Below are 17,496 nucleotides of genomic sequence, written 5' to 3'. Positions count from 1 at the left end.
CATATAGGAAAAACCAAAAGTAAAAAAAATTAATTATATAATTGTGTGAATAAAAGCATATGCAGCCTATACTAATATAACAATCTGATTGTGCACTTACATAAAATACCACTAGATGGCTACAATAGATTAAAATTGACCCCCGGCTGATGAATGAGACATTATCAGCTTAAGTTATTTTAAGGGGGGAAGATTATTTAACAGTTTTGTAAATGAGGGTTTATCTTAAAGAGTTGAGCACATCCAACAAATTAATTACCTATAAATACAAATTAAAATATTAAACAAGTGTATCTCCCAGCAGCATAATAAGAAGCATTTAGTGCCTAATTTGCATGTAATCACCTACTTGCAATTATAAAAATGGAAAAGGGAAATAATACAAAGAACAATATTATCACAGCAGTTATTCAGAAGTTCAATGTTGCTAGAATTTTTTAAAAATAGCAAATACAATTTTGGATTAAGGATTTCCCTCTGGTGAACACTGACATGGTAAAAATACTATCATCATCATCATAATATTTAATGCACACTCAGCTAGGATAAATGAAATTTTAAGTCATTTATCAGGGGGATGCAAACTTCTGAACTGATATAATTGTCATTATATTACTATAAATGTTTATAAACTACTTGACCATTTATGTTACATGTTGGCGAATAACCTCATACATAATAGTCAACTCCATCCACAGTTTTCTCACTTATGTGTCTCACTATAAATTTCTGCAAGCATCGTTAAATAACACACCAAAAAAAAAGAATAACAAATTTATTATAAATTCACGAAGCAAAACATTAAAAACAAATGTATCACAAGTATGTGCACATCAACTTACAGGCTGCACTAAATAAGCCTTACAATCAAAGGAAGACAGCATTTTTCTTCATTCTACACCTAGTACAGTTTATACAATAAAATCAATAGAATAAACGCTGACTAAAATAAACTCAATCAACATTTAAAGTGGCTACTATGTATTTAAACATGTTCATAAAACTTCACAAGGCACAAAACTGGGATTGTCTGTAAAACTGTACACGCTTTTCACAAATTCCTTGAATAGAAAGATAAAGTCCTTTAGAAAAATAGATCCAAGGTCCTGATTACCTTTTATGACACTTCGGGTAAAAACCCAAAAAAATAAAATACATTTACTAACAACTCAGATTTTTTTTTATTTAATCCTCCATGGTGATATACATTCATTTTAAGTTACCATCACAAGACCCAAAGCCAAGGATAATACTGTGCTCAGACAAACATTAGCAAAAGCACCACCCAATCAATCATTCATTTAAAAGAAACCAAACTAGAACAAACAAACAAAAAAAACGGATCATCTTTTGCTGCAGCACTGCAGAAAATCTGTCTTTGACAGTAAACCATTTTGTAATGAGAAATTTCCTGGACTGTTGTTCATGTTTTCACCTGTATCTGATACATTGAAACTAGTCCGTGCAGCATAAACAAGTGATTGTAATTATTTTATTTACAATCAGTTTAGAGGGGAACGGAGCAGCATTTCTGCCTCGTGTGATGTCACCTTAGTCAGCTTAGATAGGACAGAAAACTGCAAACCTGATTTTGTTTGTTTTTATCTGCTTGGGTGGATTTAGAAAGATGTGATCTTGTATAGTGTCTGTGGGCCACTACCCATCTCTGCTGAAGGGTCCCAGCTCGAGGCGCATTATTAAGAGACCCCAAATCAATTGACCAAACTGTTGTAAAATACAAGTGAACTGCAAATGAAAATACCTTTTATGGGGAGGTAAAAGCATTCACATTGTTTTAACATAAAGAGCATATGTTGAAATGTAACGTAAACAGCAAACCTCCAAGTACATTCATACATAACATTTTTTACAAAAATATCTGATCTTGTGATACAACATAAAGTTTATGTAAACATTGTCTTTAGGCACTCAGAGCACGTGGTTATAGTTAGAAAAAGACTGTGGTCTGCCTTCACAAAGAACGAATTATACTCACTTAACAGAATCCACAATCTAAGTAAAAACAAAACCACAAGCACAGGATTCTAGAATCAAACGTTGGTCTGTGGTCACAGGGCTGAGCTTGCAAAGCACCTCTTTGCAACTTGCTCTTCATTACAATATGCAGTGCTTCGTCTATTTGAAAAACATATATTGCATCAGAACACAATCATCCAGCGATTATGTTCCACCCAAAAATCTTGTCACATATGCAGGAATGTAACTTTTAAGAGACATCATTAAATAAAGGAAATGTATGATTTCAACATAAAAGAAGGATGTTGTTTCTGGCTCTGCTGCATTAACTGTTATCTCCAAGATTTTGCTGACTTGTGATTGTTTTGGAGGATGTGTGATTGTTGTGGCCCAAAACGCCTAATTTTGCAACAGCTTTAAAATCTCTCTCTCTCTCTCTATATATATATATATACGTATATATATATATATATATATATATATATATATATATATATATACGTATATATATATATATATATACGTATATATATATATATATATATATATATATATATACGTATATATATATATATATATATACGTATATATATATATATATACGTATATATATATATACGTATATATATATATATATACGTATATATATATATATACGTATATATATATATACGTATATATATATATATATACGTATATATATATATATATACGTATATATATATATATACGTATATATATATATATACGTATATATATATATATATACGTATATATATATATATATACGTATATATATATATATACGTATATATATATATATATATATATATATATATATATATATATATATATATATATATATACACATATATATATATACACATATACACACATATATATATATATATATATATATATATATATATATATATATATATATATATATATACGTATATACGTATATATATACGTATATACGTATATATATACACGTGTATATATATATATATATATATATATATATATATATATATATATATATATATATATATATATATATATATACACGTGTATATATATATATATATATATATATATATATATATATATATATATATATATATATGTGAGAGATAGACATATGAAATGTAAATGCTTTTAAGAAGTGGAGCTCTCTGCATCACTTGTGTGGACACTCTTATGTTTGTTAAGTTTGGACCAGTTAGTGAACCTTTCTCCACAGGTTTTACATTTGTACGGCTTCTCCCCAGTATGTATCCGCATGTGTCCTTTTAGGTCGGTTTTGTGACCAAACACTTTGTCACACACGTTGCACTTATATGGCTTTTCACCCGTGTGTATTCTGGTGTGTCTTTTCAAAGTTGTCCCTGTGGCAAATGTGCTCTTGCAATAGGAGCACTTAAAGGGCTTCTCCCCAGTGTGAACTCGCTGATGGTTTTTGAATGAGGACGAATCCGCAAACTCCTTCCCACACTCGCCGCATGTGTAAGGCTTCTCGCCCGTGTGAATTCTCATATGCTTCTTCATATTCACACATGAGCTGAAGCTTCTGTCACAGTAGGTGCATTTGTACGGCTTTTCCCCAGTGTGAACACGATGGTGCAGGTCGAGATTATACCGACGGTTGAAGCCCTTTCCACAAACGTCGCATTTGAAAGGCTTGTCAACAGAGTGAACTACCATATGTTTATTCAAATCCCAACTCTCCCTGAACATTTTCCCACAAGTGTCGCATTTGAAAGTCTTTTCAACAGTGTGCGATTTCATATGAAATTTGTAGTTTTTGAAATTAGTCATAACCTTTTCACACCGTTCACACTTGAAAGGGTTTACATCACGCAAAGTGGAACCACTTGATGTATTCCCATGTTTATCTGATGTTGTCCTCCCGTTGTTACACTTCTCACTTTGGGTTACCTCTGCACTTGTCGTTGATATTGAGCTCTTGCCCCTACGTCTCTTCTGTGGTGTTGGACTTGTACTTTCACTAGATGTTTCTTCATCTTTTTGTCTCTTATTTCTTGTAGACACTGTGTCTCCATTTTTATGTTTCATGTTCTGTTTCGGTTTGGTAGTTGCTGGTGTTGGTTTGGTAGATTTGGCTGATGTTTTCACGTCACTGCATTTCTCTTTAGGTAACCACTTCGTACTTTCAATTGGCGATGTGTTCTTACTGTTGTCTGGCGTTGGCTTTTTGCTTCTATCAGTTGCTGTTGTCTCATTGTTACGTTTCTTACTTAGTTCAGGACTTGAAGTAGATGTTGCTTTACCATTTTTGGATTTCTTTTGTTTCTTTTGTTCTTTTCCACTGGGATCTCTGTGTTGTGTTGCCTCTGTAAATGTGGATGATATTATGTTTTTATCATCAGGTTTATTTGGTGTTTTGTCAGACCTTTTAGCTGTTTGCTCATCCTTCTTTTTTGCTTTAATCTGCATACTTTTGGTTAATGTTGCGGTCTCCTTGTTACAGTTCTCATTTTGAATTGGCTCGAAAAATCTAGTTGGAGTTGGTCGCTCATCTTGGTTGGTCTTATCTACTTTTGGCAGACTGTTTCTTTTTGGTGTTGGTGTCTTATCACTGGGTTTATCCTGTGGTCTCTGCTCGGTGTCTGTAGCTGATGTTGTGATCTTGTTACATTCCTCATTTGGTGCTAACTCTACATTTCTGGTTGATACTGTGTTCTTATTGTGTGATGTCTCATTTGCTGTTGGCTCAACACTTTCAGAGGAGAGATCTTGGCTATTTTTATTTGGTATTATCCCACAATGTTCTTTTAATGTTTGGTTCTGATCATGGGGTTTCTCATTCTGTGTCTGCTGAATGTCTCTAGATGAAGTTGTCTTTCCATCATCACAGTTTTGTTTTGGTATCGTTTCAGTATTTGTTGGTAATGTTGTGGTTTGCTTGTTAGAGGTCTCATTTGGTGTTGGCTTGACATATCCGGCTGGGGGTGTTTTTTGTGTATTCTCACCTTCAGTTTTCTCATTAGGTGTTAGCTCACGACTTCTGCCTGATGTCTTATTTGGTGTTGGCTCAACATTTTCATCTGATGTTTCATATCTTTTAGTTGCTGTAGAATCCTCCTCATTTAATTGAAATATTGGTGTTTCACTATCACTATCACTATTTGCGGCTGGAGTTTTAGCATCATCTGGTTCCTTGTTTGGACTGGTCTCATGGTTAGGTTTTGCTGCTGGTGTCAGTACTGCACTACTGGGTGATGTGTTCACACTGTCATTATTTTCTGATGCTTGCTCCGTTGTTGTAGCTGATATCAAGTCATTTTGTCTATTTGGCGTTGGCTTTCCATCGTTAGAAGTTACGGCATCCTGGTTCTCAGCTATAAGTAAGCTGTGGGAGAGAAGCTGCTGGTTTTCAGACCCAGATAATCTATCATTGTTAATAAGCCTTGACTCATTATCTTTATTTGTGGCACTCTGGGTTTTGTCAGAATCCAAAGGCTGACACTGATCATACTGAATAGTTCTTTCACAAGCTGAAGTCGACTTAGAGGCATCAGCAACCTGGCACTGTGCAACCTGTTGCTGTCTCTGACTAACTGACATTTCCTCATCTTCCTGCTTAACCTGTGAAAAATCTGCCTGGAGCAAAGATGACCTTGAGTCCTGGTTAGATTGCTGCTGCTGGTTCGAGACAAGCCCCCCCTCTTTGTGGAGAGAAGTTTGTGGGAGATCTAAATGACAGGACAAAAGAATGAAACAAAGATGGAACATGCCATATTTATATATATACATATACATATATACATATACATATACATATATATACATATATACATATATATATATATATATATATATATATATATATATATATATATATATGTATGTATATATGTATGTGTGTGTGTGTGTGTGTGTGTATATATATATTCCACAAATGTAACATTTGTGATTCTAAAAATATCTATAAACAACAGTACAAAAGCAAAACAAAGCCATTCCCCAAAGATTGAAAATCCAAGATTTAACAATAGCCAAAATTATTATACCTAGTGTTTCAGGGATATAACTACACCTATCAGAGATTAAAAGATAAATATGGGGTTGCGGTAAACAATAAATCCACCTGGTGGTTTGTTGTGATAAACAGATGCCAGCATGATGGAGACAAAAAGCATTGCAGTTTTCTGTACGGGCTCGCAGGTTGACTGAACCTGTCGATCACGTCATGATTGGGCTTGTTCTTCCTCATTTTGTACTTCCTCAGCTGAGGTAGTTTAGCAATTAAGAGGTATTGTAGACCTCAATGCATAAATGGTGTTTAGATCAGGTGGTCTTTTAATAAAACTTGTGCTTTGAGATAATTTTCTTACAGGTATGTGCAATAAACATACTAAAGAAAGCCTGTTGATTGCAAACTCTCAGTTTTGCATTTTTTTTTTTATTGTGGAAAATAATTTTCCAGATATTTTTAAAGCATAACTACTATATAAAAACATGTCTGACAATCTTATTTTCTCTCTTTGCAAAGTGTTTCTTTCTTTCCACTAAAATAGATGTTTACAACCAACATTGGGTTTGAGGTGAAGTTATAAAGAAGCATAAATGGAAGATGCTCTAAAAAGGTAGGGGAAATTTTAGCAGAGTCGTTGACTTTACTGAATGACATTGTGGGTATAATATGTATATTTATAGGTTTTACACTCATTTAATTCCTGTAAGCTCGTCAATGTCCTGTCCAGGCCAAGTGTTCGTCACAGCTGTCAAACTGGTATGGTAGGAAACTGAGGCTCACCACAGCTAAAATCTAATGCGAATGACCCAAAACCTTCACCTGCAACGTTTAACACAACACTGCCTTGATCAGGAAGAAGCTTTGTGACTTTACCAACCTGTCTGCTGTAACTTTGTCTCAGGCGACAGAATTGACTCCAGCAGTCTCCGCTGACGCGTGAGCTCTTTCTCGTAGTCCTCAAGTCTCTTTTCGAAGGCTCCAAGTATTTCCTGGGCTGCAGCAGTAAGTCGATCACAGACAAACTGTCGCATACTTAGGACTGAACACATCTTTAAATAAAAAGATGGAGACGGGGATAGTCTTTCTCGCTAAAACTTCATCAAAGCTTAAAGCTTACGCAGCAACAGTTTTCTGTTTACTTCCGCATGAGATGATAAGTTATTACCGACATATTAACAGCATATTACTGCCCCCTACTGTCCTGGAGTGTGCAGGCTCCAGAGTACACAGTGATTTATAAAACTGATTGTTTTTACTGTTTTTGCTGAAGAGATTTCATTTTCCCAATTAGATATTGATATATAATTTACTTTTTAAATATGGGCAATAGTGAAGACAAAAAAAAACAATTTTGGAAAAACAAAACAAAACAAAGGATGATAATCTAAAAATAAAGCCCTACATTTATGATACAATATTAACAACACAATATTACCAAAATAAAGTAACTTTTCCAGAAAAAAGGCATATTGGAAAGTATATAAAATGTTAGAATAATAAAAGCTTTTTTACTCAAAAAAAACATTATTTCTCTTAAAATTATAACTATGTAATATTGTTTTCCTCCTCAAATTATAACTCTGTAATATTACAACTTTTATTCCTCAAAGTCATTTTTTTTAAAATGGTTATTCATGCAGCGATCAACAAAATCTAAGATCATTACAAGACCATTATGTGCACCTTTTTTACACTGTTTACACCAATCTATGGTTGAAAAAGGAATCATCATAAGGTCATGGCTGATTCTGAAAAAAAAAATCACAAGTCCTCAGTTTTGTTTGGGGCCCGATAATTAGATAATTAGACAGGCAGACAGACAGGCCAAGCTGATCTAGCAGCTACCCAGTATAAAGTAATGTCTACGATGATAACCAAGGCACTTTATTGAAATGTATAAAGCAGAAAAACCCCTTTTGCCATTATTAATTGGATCTCCACAAACCAAAATTAACATTCATCTTCAACACATCTCAGCTCTGATAATCATAAAACGTAATTAAAAATAAAATCAAAATCCTTTACGGAGTTAAACAAATTCCTGTGTCTGGCACAGATAAACTGACCTTAAGACCACTAGACCATTTATGGGTGTAATTGTGTAATTTTCAAACCAACCCACCCAAACATAAAGGACTAAAAACAGTTTAATATACAAAGCCCAGCAAGGTAATCTGTAAAAAATGTGGTTTAGTATTTAGTATTGGTCATTTTAATTTGACAGTATGTAACTTTATTTTCCAATATTTTAGTTTATATGCTTTATAACATATACTTATTTGCAGCATTCCAGAGAAAGGCTTTGTGGACTCAGGCTTCTTGAATAGCCTGGCAGCAAAGCAACCAATAGACCAGAAAACTATCAATTAACTTTTTTCCAAAGACACAATTTGTTTCTGCCATATGTGGGTCTTTTTGTGCATTTTCAGACACTGTGGGTCAGGAAACCCTTTCCCGCAAAGGTCGCACTTACACGGCTTCTCTCCTGTGTGGGATGTGGTGTGCCTTTTCAAAGTCACCTTGTCAGCGAGTCCTTTGCCACACCAGGAACACTTATATGGCTTCTCGTGAGTGTGCACTCTGACATGTCTCCTCAGACATGAGCGGTCAGAAAACGTCTTCCCGCAGTCATCGCAGGTGTACGGTCTCTCACCTGTGTGAATTCTTAAGTGCATTTTAAGGCCAAAGTTCCTGCTGAACCCAGTCCCGCAAAGTCTGCATTTGAAAGGCTTCTCGCCAGTGTGGGTCCTGATGTGGAATTTCAAAGCAGTTCTAACCTTGAACATTTTCCCACAGGAATCACATTTGAACGGCCGATCACACCGGTGTTTTAGTTTCATGTGAGCTTTTAACTTTGTAAGGAAATTATATTCTTTGCTGCAATAGAGGCACTTGTACGGTTCACAGTATGCTTTTGGATCAGTTCTTCTAGCTGATGTTGTACCTCCATGTCTGTCATTGTTTGCTTCGTCTTCCAGGTCAGACTCAACTTTTATCCAAGTATAAGAAACGGTGCCTAGAGGCTCTTTCTCTGCTACGCCATGAGGTTGTTCAGAATCCAAAGGCCGAGACTGACTGTGGCTGCTTTCCTCACATGTAAGAGTCCGCTTGAAGTTGTCCTCCTGCTTAAGTACAAACTGCTCTCGCTCTGGGCTGGTGGGGAGTGTGTTTTGTTCTTCTTTAATCTGTGGAGCTTCTGGGTCCTTTTGGGCCAGACTTGTGTGACTCTCCTGGTTGCAAAGTTGCTGCTCAAGGTGAAACTCCTCTTCTTCCTTATGGTCAGACGGCGGTGGGAGATCTATGGGCAAGGACAAATAAGGAAACATTTGTCACATGTAACAAAATATTTCTCAAAAAGCAAAAAAAATAAGGAGCCATTACAATGTGAAGATTTTTTTAATGGTTAATCTTTCAAATACGTCATCAATAAAATATCTACTACCACTAATTATAATTTTCAGTTAGATCAAACTGTAACCTTTTAGTAACTCAAGGACATCTGTTTTAAATAGTGGTTATAGTAAACAGGCAAACAATTAAGATAATCGATAGCTGGCCTAAAAGCTTAATCTAATCTTTATTTATTTAAAACCACACAGACTCAGAAAATGTTTAGATAGTAAAATATATAAATATAACATCCACGCACACCTGTTCTGTGCAGCTTTATTTCAGGCTTCAAAATAACATCGAGCAGTCTGCGCTGGCGGCTGATCTCCTCCTCATACACCGATAGAGTTTGTTCCAAAATACCAACAATTTCTTCGGCAGCAGTCGTAAGTCGCTCGTTGATAAACTTTCTCAAACCCTGGACAGAAGTCATCGTTGCTTGACACGCGGAGGACTAGTTTTTAATCCAGATTTCCCGAGCCAGGTGTTCACCTCGACTGACCTCCGCTCCGTAAACGGCTAACGTTACATCCCAAGGCTCGGGGGCAGATTCCGGGGGGAGTAAAATCCGCTTTCTCCACAAACACGTGTTCCACTTTAATGTATTTCGGATTTCTGATATCTGAGCCAACTTTCACTCAGGCCTAACGCCCGATGTCCAGCCCGATCAAGCTAGCTTTACCTAACTCCGGGTTTTGGGATTTAACACTGACCTTACAGGGACCGTGGCTGACCAAACCCCTTCGGCCGCTTTCGACGATCACGTGATGGAGCACTGACCTCACAGCTGACCACAAGCTTCGGCTGAGTTCGTTTCTGTGTCACGTGACCAACCCTTTATTCCTTGTAGCCTTCTGTCGAGTCTTTTTTCCCGCTTTTGCTCATATTTTTACAACTTGCTGCTGCTGCTACTGACTGTTAGAAATAAAGACTAAAGAAAAAAATAAAACTTTTTTTCTAAATAACATTTACCATCCAGAAAATTCCTGCTGTGTGATAATCCATGAAAAAAAAAATGTTAAAATACCAATTGGAAGTTTAGTGGTGGTGACATTGAAGGCGTGCAACTGTGGTTTAGTTCAACAACAGTGTTTTACTTGTGGGAATTGTGTTTAAGCATCACAGGAGTTGTGTAAATCTGTAAAGAATATCTTGTTTTAGGGTCCCCTCCAAATAATTTGTTTGTTTTTTTCAATATTCACAATCCAGTGACTTTCCAAACGGGCTTTGTGGGAGCTACACCACCTGGGTGCAGAATTCTTTGTTCCTTTTGTATTTGAAAATAATTATAGCTGATTCTGGCTACTTGTTTAGTGTTTTTATCATGCTGCAGAATGAAGCTGGGCCTAATATGATGCATTCCTGATACAATTAACTATGACTAAATTCAAAACAGTATTGAATGTTTAGCACCACATGCCCACTGCATGTCTACTGCACTGCTGTTAATGTGTAATCAATTTGACAAGTCAATTACAAATATCAGGTGCTCACCAGCAAAGAATCAACAATAAAAAAACTTGGAAGAATCCTAAATAGTTCTTACAGATTAGAAAAGAATACTATATTAAATTGTCTGCACTTAAAGCACTTTACACTGCTTCTTATTCACCCATTCACACACACAATAGTATGGGAGCTGCTATGAAGACATTTCACAACACTAAAACTTTCTTGTGATTATTAACTTGGCCACAATTTCCCTTAGTTTTACTTTAATTTGTTAATGGACAGAAATTGCTTTGTTATTAACGTAAAGATCTCAAAACACCTCTTTGGAATATTAAACTAATTCTAAAAGACCTGATGTAAAATCTAAAAAACAGTATTTCCAATTGATACACTGATGTAACTATTGAAGACAAATGGTATAAAATATTTTTCCTTACAATATACTGATATAATATGCCTATGATCAATGAACAGATTCCAGTACCAAAATGTATTACAGCAGGCTTATGACAAACTTGAACCGACATAGTGCTGAACTTTATGCACACTCCATAAAAACGGACAAATTGGAATTTCTCTACAGGAAAAAAACGTAGTAAACTGTGGAAATATCACTGAATGAGGCAAGAGCCAAACGGTCATGGACTGTAAACAGCCGGCGGTAAAAGCAAAACATATTTGAAATGCATAAAAGGCAGGAGAGAATAATTAGCCTACTTAGACGTACCACAATAAACATTACATTGAAATTAGTGGGAAAGCATCCATCTGACAGCTGTGTCTTGAAACAGAGAATGAATAAAAGATTTAATTTTATAATTATCAAAAAAAAACATGAGAAGAAAATAAATCATATTCAACCACAAAAGGAAGTAGCCGACATTACTGTAGACTATGCGAGAACAGAACTATCCGACAGGATGTATGTAACATTACCACTGATGAACAGAAATTGGCCCATGTAAGAGCTGCCAAATGCACAGAAGAGGGCGCTAATAGGAAAATATCAAGACAAACGCCCCAGAGTATGGGCGACAACGACGAGGTAGTAGAACAGTTCCACATTACCCTATGTTTCCAGGGGGAGATGAAATGAGATGGAATTGTTTCCGGTAGGTGATAGTCATGCTAGGAAATGTTAACCTTGGTTTTAGCTGAGTATATGGATTAGTAAAGACAATGGAAAATACAAAAAATAAAGTCACGTAAGAGAGACGTTTGGTTTTAGTCTTGTTCTTCTTTCAACTCCGCTTTAGTTGTTACACGCCGTATAAATGGGAGCGTATTACTGCGCCATATGTAGGCAAACGACATTCACCGGGAAGAAACACATCTTTGGTAAAACGCACCAAAGCAGACTGAGAGTGGTCCTTCTTAAATCCTTAGAAAAGGTGAGTTCATTACAAGTTAATGTCCCACCAGAATTTAGGATTTATTTGGCGCCTAACTACCGGGGCACATTTTCAGCTAGAAACACTGCTCGAACTTCAAAACGTTCCTCTTATAAAGGACAGTATTGCTTGTCTTTTATGCCTTTTAAGATTTGTATACGTTTAAGAATTATTGATTTGGTGTCGTCACACAACAGCCTTTAGAGTTTTTAAGGCTAAATGGCTCTGAAGTTTTCCTACCCAGTATATTAGGAAGCGACATTTCGTTTCAGCTATCTCCGCAAAAAGTAGTTTTTTTTATTATTAAATACTCAATGGGATAATGTCCACTACCAGATAATGGATAATGTCCAGTGTTTGTTAAAATTGACTTTTTTTCATCCATCATCTCCCAGGTGAAGGAAGCTCGGCGAACACTTAAAAAACCCCAAGTAGAAAAGTTTGATTGCATCCAGCACAAGCAGACATTCTGGTGCTACTGCTGTGAGCTTGAAATTCAAAGACATATCACGGACGAAAACATGACTGTCCTGCATGGAGGCTTGTTGGAGCATATGGCCACGTGAGTTTTATTTAATGAAATGTACCTTAATTTAGTTGTGTTCTCCTGCTTTTGTAGGCATCGATTAACTTCATTTTCAGATATTCAGTTGCTTTGACAAATGCACCGTGGAAATTATTAGCGCAGGCTTTAAAGAATCAAAGAATTTATCAGCCCAGGGACTGTAAGCTGCATCTACATGACAAATGTAGATCCAGCACATGTTCCAGAGTTATACGTTTGTAAAACATTTTTGATAAAATTTAGTGTTCTGTTTACTGGTTGAACATTTCAAATGTATTTGGTTTTAGCCCAGAACACAGGAAGAAAACACACAAGTTCTGGTGGGACAACAAGGCTGATCCAAAGCTTAGAGACAAAATCATCATCAAAGAGGACGAAATTGAACGGTACGTCAAGTGAGCCAAGAGAATGTTTTAGTAAAATATGGTTCTCTGCATTAATCATTGATTTGTTTTTGTTTAGGTTTAAAGCTGAGGTGGCAAATGCGTTGGAGTCATTTGTAGAGAAAGAGGATGAGATAATTAAACAGGTATTGTGTGTTTTCTTTTGTTTGTTTTGTTTTTTTATAAACAACGATTTTCCAGTAATGCTTCAGCTAAAAGTTTTTTTTTTTAACCCCCCTTCATGTTTTTCTTGTCATGTGTCTAGCAAGCCGATCATATCCGGGGACAGGAGAAACATCGTCAGGAGGTCCTTCAGTCTCTTTCAGAGGTTTGTTTTCCAAAGATGCAGTGGCAGTATCCATCGCTGTGGCCTTGACTTGCTTTTTTATTTTTTATTTTTTATTTTTATTTTTTTACCTGCGATTGTAACCATTGGAAATCCTGTTTAACTCTAAACAATACAGTGCCTGGGGAAAGTAGTTATTTTAAGGACAAAGTAATTTCCTTTTATGAGGTTACTCTAAATAATTTGGAATGATCTTGACTTAAATCCACATATGCATAGTAAAACACTATAGGTTTAGGTTAACGTTTGGATCATTTGTGAGGATAGTGATGAGCAAGGCTGTGATGAAGCATGATCAGTGGTCAGTTTTCCTCTGTGAACCCCTGTTGGCTTTTCCTGAATCAATATCAGCGTGATGCAGAGCCAGAGTTGTTTACTGGACCCAACGGCATCGACATGTCTGCGCAAGATATTGTCAGGTAACACTATTTTAACCCGAGCCATTTATTTATTTATTTTTGCACTATAATCAGCTGCAGTTGGAATGACCTTTTTTGTTTGGCTGGGGCTTATCTTATGGTCTTGGGAACAGCTCTCAATTTACATCGCATGGATCAGACGACCAACATGTGGGGAGCAGCTTTGTTGACTCAGTGGCTGAAGTACCGTGGGCTTCAACAGGACATGCCTTGACTTTCATAGGTTATCAGGTAGACAGATGGCTTTCATTAAGAAAAATTTTTTTTATCTATTTTTTTTTTTCTTTTTTTTTTTTTACAAACAGTCACCTTATTCAATCTCTTCTGCAGGATTCATCAAACGGTGGAAATGTTCATACAGGTACTATGACATTTAAATTTATATAATAGTAAAGTTTTAATGTTAAGAAACAAACACTGGCTTCCTTTGAGTTGATAAAAAATTTATTAGTTTTTGTCATGTTTTCAGTGTCTCAAACATTAATGACCTTAGGTAACATCTTGGGTGTGAAGAATAAATGTGTAATCTCTTTGGATTGTACTATAGGTGCCGTCCCTCCTTGGCTCCAGCACGATCCACTGGAAGGGACCTCCGCAGCTGCAGCACATCCAGAAATAGGCCCCTCACTTCAGGGGTTCCTCAAACAGAGTAGGCATCGCACAGATTTCTTGTGTGTGATAAAAAGATTATATTTAAACAGGCTTAGGGGAAAAACTCTTATAAAGATTTAAGTATAATTAAAAGGACCTCATCTTTTTGTCAGAAGAGCAAAAGAAGCTGAGGAAGCTTCCTCCGAACAGAGTGGGGGCTAACTTTGATCACAGCTCGCAGACAGACGCCAATTGGCTTCCCTCCTTTGGAAGAGTTTGGAACAGTGGCCGACGCTGGCAGTCTAGGTGGGATCACAACACTCAACACTACACCAGGCACTGATATAGAATTATTATAAACCATGTTACTTGTCCATCTATATTACAGTTTTTTTAAACACACAGCAATTAAAGTTTGTGTGCCTGAACAGAAGGACTGATTCGGATTGCTGTGTCTGGTAAATGTGTCCGTGCTACTATTTTGGTTTAGCATCTTCTGTGTGTGTGTGTGTGTGTGTGTGTGTGTGTGTGTGTGTGTGTGTGTGTGTGTGTGTGTGTGTGTGTGTGTGTGTGTGTGTGTGTGTGTGTGTGTGTGTGTGTGTGTGTGTGTGTGTGTGTGTGTGTGTGTGTGTGTGTGTGTGTGTGTGTGTGTGTGTGTGTGTGTGTGTGTGTGTGGGTGGAAACCTGTCGTATAAATCTGTACATTTTACATAAGGCCCGTTTAAGATATTTTATATATTAAATATAATATAATTTATAATATTTTAAGTGCCATGTTCAGTTGCATTCCTGAAGAAAACACCACATGTTTTCCCTACTTTTATAACATGAATGTGTTTGAATACACATTCAATACCACATTAAATATGGATATAAATTAGCTACAGGATACATTCTTTCCTCCTGGTTGTCAGCTGAGTAACATCCTTATGTACGAACAAAATGGTTAAAGTAGATGGTACACAAATGTGACTGCACACACTGCAACCGGTATTTTATCTACTTAAGATGACCTTCTGTTATCCCTCAGACAAGTCAAAGCTACCAGAGTTTAAAAGCCAAGAAACATTTCTTCAATTTAGATAATCTCTAGTTGTTGCTCATAATACATAGGTTGCAGCCTTAGTTGACCTCCTCCAAGTAACATTCTCTAGAAGACTTCAAAAAGATGTTTTAATATAGTGAAGGCAGAGGGAATTGTAAAACCATTCACACCCCTTAAAGTATAATTGCATTTAATCATTATGTGAGCCCCAGTTTGCCCAGTTTTTGGCTCATGTCCTGTCTAGAAATAAAATCATTAATTTTCAGATCTGTAGATTATTCTCATTTGTCCCTGCATGCAAATGTGACTTTTTTTCTCCAACAGGCACCAGTTCAGACAAGAGGAAGGGCAGAAGAACAGACAAAAGAGGAAGAAGGAGCAGAGCACAGACAGGTCAAAGAAAGTAAAAACAAGCGAAAGGCAGAGAAATTCTGATGACACGTAAATTCATGATGCTGTGTGAGAATACACGGGTAAAAGGATGTATTGTAGCTTGCAAAAGGTGAACAAAGTGTTATACCATCTTTCTAAGAAGTAAAAGGAGTTGTATTTCGTTGAAATGCTTAATGTGTAGCTGAGAAACTGTATGTGATATTAATTTATGGAAATGTTGCAGTAAAGATATTCACATTATATGTTAAATTTATGAAGTGAACTTTGATGAGTGCATCTTTATCTATGAATCGAATGGTGCTGCCGCTAATCTGCCACTCCCAGATTCTGATCAGCAAGTTACTGGTTCAGCTCTTGTGACTGTTCTGGGAAGTAAACAGCAGGGGGCAGTGATCACACAAATAAGAGTCGGCATGAATAAAGTCTGTTGCAGCCAGCATTTAGATAATATGGCTAAAGCTTAAATAGTATTGTCCACTAAGACACTATGGGTATCATTTTTGGTCAGTGGCAAAAAGAATGTAAGTGACTGAAAAAAAAAAAAAAAAAGTTCATCTCAGTATGCGTTGTTTTTTTTGTTTTTTTTTAATCTGTTATTTACTTTAACAACCCAAAACAGCACGACCATTTATGAGAACAGCATTTATGTTAAGTCTTTTTGCAGTTAACCAGTGCACCAACCAACAAGCTTTCATTTCCCTTTTCAGGTCACATTACATGATAAATTACGGGGAAATGCCTTAAAGCCTGCATATGCAAAGCATTCTTATTTTAAGATGATATATTATTAAACCAGTGTTTAAGAACATTTATTGTATATTATTTGTCTCAACAGAATCAGCATTTTTGCATACAGTGCTCACACACCATTAGATTCAACTTACTTCCTAATCCTTAATAGCACAAAAAAATTGTACATTTTGAAATGCGTAAAGCTTCAAGAGGTGTAAACGTGTGTGTGTGTATATAAATATTGAGAGACGGAGAACCTGTTTCAATATGTCTATATAATGCAGCATAACAAGTAAAAGCAAATGCAAAAAGTGTGAGTAAAATATGCAGTGTTTTCTTTACCAAAGTGGAGCATCAGCAGAGAGGCACATACGTATATTCATCTCACTGGGCCTATAGGCCCATCTTTTATCTCTACAAGCCTTTTCTTATCCACAGCTGAGTATAATCAGGCTCATGTGCTCGGGGTAAATGGGCGTGGGGCAGCTGCGAGTGTATATGGGGATACAACGTGTAGCTGATCTATTCTTAGCTCTATGATAACAAGGCTATGGAGGATTCGGCATAAACGAAACGAAGGGAGTTACTATGTGTACATTTGATTGCTTTACTCGCGGCTGTAAAAACCGTTACCACACGTTGATGTAATTGCTGTAAAACTATATAAAGTTTCTGATAAGTTCATTAGTGTGTGATTTTATTTATTTATTTATTTATTGTAGTCCTTTGTTAAGTATTAAAGAATCCACTGACAGCCTGAGCTTCTGCACAACAGCAATCCTTGGCAGTACAGAATGGGAGGGGAGAAA

General features: G+C 36.2%; 2 protein-coding genes across 3 annotated transcripts; one reads left to right on the top strand and one right to left on the bottom strand.

The window, feature by feature from the left end:
* Nucleotides 1-3,104: 3,104 nt before the first annotated feature.
* On the bottom strand, nucleotides 3,105-9,968 carry LOC137136643 (zinc finger protein 235-like). 2 transcript variants are annotated; one of them, XM_067522231.1, is made up of 3 exons: nucleotides 9,632-9,968; nucleotides 8,577-9,278; nucleotides 3,105-3,614 (listed from the first exon to the last, which is right to left on the bottom strand). In XM_067522231.1, the coding sequence occupies exons 1-3, from the start codon at nucleotides 9,801-9,803 to the stop codon at nucleotides 3,139-3,141; spliced, it is 1,350 nt and encodes a 449-aa protein (XP_067378332.1). In that variant the 5' UTR covers nucleotides 9,804-9,968; the 3' UTR covers nucleotides 3,105-3,138. The 2 variants fall into 2 exon arrangements, with proteins under 2 accessions (XP_067378332.1, XP_067378331.1); XM_067522230.1 differs by lacking the exons at nucleotides 8,577-9,278; nucleotides 9,632-9,968 and adding an exon at nucleotides 6,858-7,131 and having other exon boundaries at nucleotides 3,105-5,696.
* A 1,933-nt stretch (nucleotides 9,969-11,901) lies between these two features.
* On the top strand, nucleotides 11,902-17,371 carry cenatac (centrosomal AT-AC splicing factor). The gene is made up of 11 exons (XM_067520024.1): nucleotides 11,902-12,213; nucleotides 12,609-12,775; nucleotides 13,066-13,164; nucleotides 13,241-13,307; nucleotides 13,427-13,489; nucleotides 13,859-13,926; nucleotides 14,040-14,157; nucleotides 14,257-14,287; nucleotides 14,474-14,575; nucleotides 14,691-14,823; nucleotides 15,887-17,371. The coding sequence occupies exons 1-11, from the start codon at nucleotides 12,097-12,099 to the stop codon at nucleotides 16,005-16,007; spliced, it is 1,086 nt and encodes a 361-aa protein (XP_067376125.1). The 5' UTR covers nucleotides 11,902-12,096; the 3' UTR covers nucleotides 16,008-17,371.
* Nucleotides 17,372-17,496: the final 125 nt, after the last annotated feature.

This window comes from Channa argus, chromosome 11 (assembly GCF_033026475.1).
Source record: "Channa argus isolate prfri chromosome 11, Channa argus male v1.0, whole genome shotgun sequence".
Taxonomy (NCBI): Eukaryota; Metazoa; Chordata; class Actinopteri; order Anabantiformes; family Channidae; genus Channa; species Channa argus.
The sequence above is the reverse complement of the archived record's forward strand: the minus strand, read 5'-3'. Positions and strand labels throughout refer to the sequence as shown.

Excerpts from the sequence above, each read along its gene's own strand:
- cenatac (XM_067520024.1), top strand. The coding sequence starts at position 12,097 with ATGGGAGCGTATTACTGCGCCATATGTAGGCAAACGACATTCACCGGG. Across the intron at positions 14,158-14,256 it reads TGACTTTCATAGGTTATCAG|GATTCATCAAACGGTGGAAA; the intron begins GTAGACAGATGG and ends TCTCTTCTGCAG. Across the intron at positions 14,576-14,690 it reads TCAGGGGTTCCTCAAACAGA|AAGAGCAAAAGAAGCTGAGG; the intron begins GTAGGCATCGCA and ends TCTTTTTGTCAG.
- LOC137136643 (XM_067522230.1), bottom strand. The coding sequence starts at position 7,029 with ATGTGTTCAGTCCTAAGTATGCGACAGTTTGTCTGTGATCGACTTACT. Across the intron at positions 5,697-6,857 it reads GACAAAGTTACAGCAGACAG|ATCTCCCACAAACTTCTCTC; the intron begins GTTGGTAAAGTC and ends CCTGTCATTTAG.